At 50.8% G+C, this 6,000-nt stretch overlaps 1 protein-coding gene across 1 annotated transcript in view; it reads left to right on the forward strand.

The window, feature by feature from the left end:
- Positions 1 to 5,568, forward strand: part of ITPKB (inositol-trisphosphate 3-kinase B) — a 70,190-nt gene extending 64,622 nt beyond the window's left edge. Inside the window, exons 7-8 of the mRNA XM_087775817.1 lie at positions 277 to 348; positions 3,088 to 5,568. Of these exons, the coding sequence (XP_087631943.1) occupies positions 277 to 348; positions 3,088 to 3,303 (288 nt within the window). The 3' untranslated portion in view covers positions 3,304 to 5,568. The remainder of the gene's footprint in view (positions 1 to 276; positions 349 to 3,087) is intronic.
- Positions 5,569 to 6,000: the final 432 nt, after the last annotated feature.

Here is a 6,000-nt window from a genome sequence, read left to right on the forward strand (position 1 = left end):
CGCTAAGTTTTGGAAGCCACAGGAGCTCACAGGATGCTGTAGAGGCCAAACAGATAAGTGGATCCCAAAAAAGAGGGGACACCCTCTGTGTCTGTGGAAGGATGCTGAGCACAGGGTGGCTGAGGGACCCCCCCCAGCATCTCTCCATGCACACATGGTATCATGGAGAGGATGCTGGGAGGGGTGACTTTCCTGTCTGCCCCATGGAGCAGTTTTCATGTAGGCTTCCCGCAGCGCTGACAGCTTGGTTTTTTTGGTTTTTTTCTGTAATTCCAGAACAGTTACCTTAACCGGTTGAAGGGTATCCGCGCTACCCTGGAGACATCCCCGTTCTTCAAGTGCCATGAGGTAATACTCGTGTTTAGATAGATCTGCCTGGAAATGTAAACGGTTTAATCTCAGCTTGTCCAAGGAGAAAAGAGAAGTCAAAGTCAGAGACTGTAAATTTCTACAGTTTTGAATTTATTCTTTTATCCATATTTCCATACCCCTGTTTATCTAATACTTAAGTGGAAATGCAGCTGATGACTGATACAATGTTAATGTGTCTGACATGGGCTCAAATCTGCTGAAGACCAATGTTCATACAGAATAAAAGTGATCTAGGTGGAATTCGGGCTGTTTAGGGGTTTATATGACTGGGAAAAATACTTAGTGTAACAGTGTAGCAGGTTTTCTGGAGAGAAATGCCTGTCTGAGTGCACGTCAGGTATCATTTGGCTGCCAGTTGCTCCATGTGATCAAACAAGGCTTCAACGTAGCCGTAAATTGCAGATATCCCAAAACTGCCTTTGCTGAGCTGGTTGGGGCACCACGGTAAGGGCTCTTCCCTTGGAAGGACTTCCCTCTAGAAATGAGTGTCCACGAAATCAACATTTTCTACAGTGAAAATTCAGTTCTGGTGGGAAAACAAAGAGGAAGCGCTACATCTTTTGGGCATTTCAACAGGAATTGGAATGCTCCATAATTTAAATCATTTTATTAATTTATCATTGGCAGAGAGTATTTGCTATTGCATCTGTTTAACAAAACACGAGAGCGCACGTCCTTGGCACGTGTTGTCTATGGGCAAAAGAGCCTCATAGGAACCCTCGACTCAGAGGGAGCAGGAGCCGCAGCTCCAAGAGCCCACTGTCCCTCAGCCGGAGCCGTGTGAGCCACCTCGGCCCCGGCCGCACATGGCGGGTCCTGCCGGGAGCCGGAGGCAGATGGGGCCGTGCCTCCTGACGGCAGCGCCTGTAAGGCCAATGGAAAGGAAATATCGAAACTGAGGGTTTCGGGTCAGTTCAACACGGGAAACAAAATGCTCCCTGAAACCAAGTGCCAGGGTTTCGTTTGAAAACACAGAAACAAAACAGCCTTTCAAGGACATTGTGAAAGGAGTTTCCACTCCTTAAAAGTTAAAAGGCCGCAGCTTTGAGTTTCCGTCCCACTTCGAGACGAAGCGTAGCAGAAGGTCAGCCAAGCTCTGTGTGTCCCTCCACGGGGCCCTCGCTGGGCAGGGCTCCTCCGAGGAGCTGCAGGGGGATTCGGTGACCCAGGACAGGTGAGGGAAGAACATTAGCAAAAGGCTTTTCCTTAACTTAAAGTTAAAATGCTCTGTCCTGGCCAAGAGGGGGCTATAAGAGCTTAGAAGGAGAAGAGCTAAAGATAATAATTTCTGGGAAATAATACATATCTCTGGACCTTGGACGTTTTCCCAATGCGCTGGAGGAGGAAGTCTCCTCAAAAATGTAAATTCATAATAGCTTTTGCAAACAGTACATGCTTCCCATTCAAAACCCTTGTCTAAAGGCAGACCTCAAACTAAACGCTGCTGATAGCATGGACGTGGGAGTCCCCAGTAATGTTTAATGCAGTGTTTTGGAGGGCTGACACCAGCTGGATGCCCCTAGAGCTGTACTCCTCCACATATCTGCACAGCTTATGGGGGGCTCCTGGCTCTCAGCACACTGCGTCCTGTCTGCTAACAGCCATTGCACTCTGGTCACCAAGGTCCTTATTTGTGATACAAGGGCAAGAGAGTTCGTAATCCACCAATTCACGTACATTGGACATAATTTGGAAAGCAGTCTTCATTTGGGACAGCTCTGAAGCATGTCTGTTGGTGCTTTCCTGTAGTACCACCTGCTAAAATCTTCTGACTGGAGGAGCAGATTCAGCAGAAGAGCACGATGGTGAATGGCCTGACACCAATACATGTTCCCCAAGCATTGGGAAGTCACAGCAGAGCTGCTGCTGGGCAGCAGCCTGGCTGGGACTGCAAGCCGGGATGGGCCAGGGGGCTGAGCTGGAGGTGCCCACCTGCTGAGCATCTCTCTGCTCCGTGGGTGGTGAGCACTGGGCTCGTGGGGTCTCGTCCCGCTGCGACAGGCCTTGAGACTTCTGCTGTCAGAGGCGATATGCTTCACCTCCCCAAAGGCACCTGTGGGCTTGCCCAGGCCAATACTTGCTGCAGGGTTTTCCCAAAGGCCGATCAGGGTATGAAAGCGCCCTGCAAAGCAGATGCAGCCAAATGAACTGATGGAAAAGGAAATTTGTATACGTGTACATCTGTAACTTGCATCCCCAGCGTGCTGTGAAAGCCAGCAGGATGTTCTAGGGGGAATCTGGGTGCAATTGGATGGCGTTTCAGGCAGGAGACAGCACATTGCAAGTAACTTGTACTTGGAGCATATCCGTCCCTGCAGTGATGTCTGCAGGGCTGGTGAGTGTGAATGGCATGAGCCGGTCACAAAGAACCAGCCTTGGAAAAAAATCCCCATCTGAAGGCTGAGACAATTCACCTCGTTCCTTCCCTGGGGACCTTGACTCAGTTTCTAAAATGACATCTCTGTCTTTCATGCCCATGTTTTTCTGATCCTCTCCTTCTGCCAAGAGCTGGGATTTGTGTGAGTCAATCAGCTTGTCTGAATACTCGATTTGCATGTGCAAACACAGCCGGCAACACATAGAGCTTGCTTTTGCTCATGCAAAATCTCAGAGTCATCTCTTGCAAATGCAGCCTGAGATAAGGTGTCTGAAAGCCCCAAAGCTGGCTGAGAATGAGCAATAGGAGCACCACTAACCGGTCTCTCCTCTCCACAGGTGATCGGGAGCTCCCTCCTCTTCATTCATGACAAGAAGGAACAGGCCAAAGTCTGGATGATTGACTTTGGGAAAACCACCCCGCTGCCGGAGGGACAAGTTCTCCAGCACAATGTGCCCTGGGTGGAAGGGAACAGAGAGGACGGCTACCTCTGGGGGCTGGACAACCTCATTCAGATCCTGACGGAGTTGTCCCAGAGCGAAGACTTGCATTAAAGCCGCGTGTCCGACTCTGCCACTACCCCCAACCTGTCCCCGACTGACTCTTCTGAACTGCACTACAAGACACTTTCCAGCCCTCGCCCTTCCTTCCCATTTGAAAGCTATACTCTCCCTATTTAATGTGTTTTTGTTGTGGTTTTTTTAGGTTGTCTTGTTTTGGGGTTTTTTTTTCCTCTCCATGTAAATAGAGAGCTAACCTGCCAGAACAAAAGCTGAACTTGAAACCTTGGCTTTGCAGAGTCAGTGGGAGCAGCCCGGAGGGGTTGCTTAGGCAAGCGTGTGCTTTGCCTATCGCGCTTTTGTCTCTCGCGTGGCCTGATTTTTAAGAGGGCCTTTACAAGGGCTGGCGGAGGAAGGAGCCTCTCCCTGCACTGGGATTGGTACCTTCATCCCAAAAACACTCGGTGGCCAAGCCCAGGACCCTCTGGCAGCCAGGGTGTGTGAGCAAGGCCTGGTGACAGCGAAGAATACTGGGGTGGGAGCCCTTTAGTTGTCTTTGCCAGCACCTTTCAGCCTAGGGACCTGGCTGTGCCGAGTCCTTAAAAGATGCTAGAAGGGCAGATTTGGGTTTTTCTTTGTGTTCAAGACATCCCGTACAGGTTGCTTAGTTATTTTCAGGTGGCACTGGAGGGTGAGGGTTTCCCCCCTGCTGCAGGGCCACATGGTCGGGCACAGGTATTTACCATGGCCAGGTGCTCCATGCTGGGTGCACTGGCATGGTGGTTAACACTTTGAGCTCCCCTCTAGAGACCCGGCTCCCCTGCTAGGAGCTGCTTCCAGCCCTCCTTAGCTGGGGTCACCAGCCCTCCATGGGGAATAAAGACTTTGGGCAGGGCTGGGGGAGAGAAAAATAGCTTATAAGGGACTACTATGAGACCTAAAGTAGCCATCCAGGTTGATCAGTCTTTTTTGGCAGCAGCCGAGCACTATGTAGGGGTAGTGCTGCCGATGCCTGCACCTGGCCCAGGGCAACCCACCTGCCAGGAGCATCTCTGTAATTTTTATCAGTGGCGGACGAAGGGTTACAGCAGCAAAGCAGCTCTCGAGGTGGCCAGGTTAGTCATCTTTGGCAAAGCACAGTTGGGGTCAGGCATCCCCCTGCCTTCCCTTTTTTTCTGCAGAGTGGCTGGCTCTGCCGCTGCTCTTTGGTGCTGGCTTCCCAGCCTGCTTGGGCTGTGCATATGGCCTCTGCGCTCCCGCTCCTGCGAAAACACCCAGTTCCCTGTTTAGGGCGGAGGCTATTTTTTAACTTCCTGGAACATTTGAATTAAGCGGCTTGCTCGCGGCAGAGCTGGCTCGCTAAAGGTCAGCGATCGAGAGGACGGCAGGGAGGGAGGCGGCAGGGCAAGCTGGGGAGACTCTTGCACTGAGGACAGATGGAGGGTGCAGTGCTGGAGGTGGTGCAGGAGCTCGACAGCCACAAATCCCTCACCTGCTCCATCCCCAGCCCCACCGTTTCATCTCGCTCCCCAGGAGCGGTGCTCCAGAGCCCCTCTGCCATCGTTCGGTGGGTCCAGCATCCTCGGTGGGGGAGGTCTTCTCCTGGCAGCAATAAGGAGGAGGAGTTGGCCACTGAGCCATCTGCAGCCATGCTCCAGCCTCTTTTCTGAGGACTGAAGTCTCCTAAGATTTTTCTCAGTTCATATCTCACCAGACAGATGTCTTTAGCTCATCTGATGCCATTGTAAATGGTTGCACTGTTTTAGCTCTGCCAGGCTTTCTAGAATAGCCCATGTGGAAGTGCCTTATAGACTTGCCTCTGTTCCATTAGTGTCATGGAAAATGTTGGGTTTTTTTAAGTTATATTTATTTTCATCCCATTTTAATTGCACAAAACACTAAAACTTACTGCATGGAATCCCTCTTTTTTTTTTTTTTTTTTTTTAACTGTGTTTTTAGGTTTTAAACCATCCCTTTTCCAGCTTTGGAGAAAGGGTGTGAACAGATATGCATAGGTATGTACCAGTTATTGCTGTACTTTAGCTTCAAGCTGCTCTTATATATGTATATTATTTTTTAAGCCTGTTTATAAACCAGATTCCTCGCTTCATGGCTTCAGAAGAAGCAGATTGTTCCTCTCAGATGTCTTACGCCTTTCTGGAGGCTGGAATGGTTGCTGTGAGGGATTTTCCCCACTCCCACCTCCCCTCTCGGTCATTGGTAATGCAGAGAAAAATCCGAACCGGTCTGAAACACCAACGCACAGTGCCTGTAAAAAAAATCCTGTAACTTTGCAAATAAAGGCATATGGGAAGCATTTTCCTGGTGTATGGTCCATTTCTGACCCATGCAGTTTGCGGCAGCCTGGGAACAACCCAGGAGCTGGCTTTTGTGTCCGGGATGATTTTGGGGGGATCAGGTTCCAGCTTTGGTTCCCCCAGCACACACCGGGAGCAGTGCTGCGTAAAACCAGGAGTAAGGAAGGACCTTGTGCCAGGGACAGATCCTGGCTTTGCAAAGAACAGGACAGCGTGAGAGCGGAGCCGGGGCTGTGGGGGGCTCTGGGCTGGGTGGGGGACACCCCTGGGAGAGACCTGAGTTTCTCCATCCCCCTTCTGCAGGGAAGCCCACCAAAGGCAGCTCCACGCCAGGAATTTTTTTGGTCTTCATGTTTTTCGCTAGCACTACATTGCGGCTCCTGCTGAGCGGTTTCCGAGTGCCACCCTGCAATTTCGGCGCTCAAGGATACCA

This window comes from Nipponia nippon, unplaced genomic scaffold (assembly GCF_047370975.1).
Source record: "Nipponia nippon isolate SJK-2023a ecotype South Korea unplaced genomic scaffold, ASM4737097v1 scaffold_4, whole genome shotgun sequence".
Classification (NCBI taxonomy): domain Eukaryota; kingdom Metazoa; phylum Chordata; class Aves; order Pelecaniformes; family Threskiornithidae; genus Nipponia; species Nipponia nippon.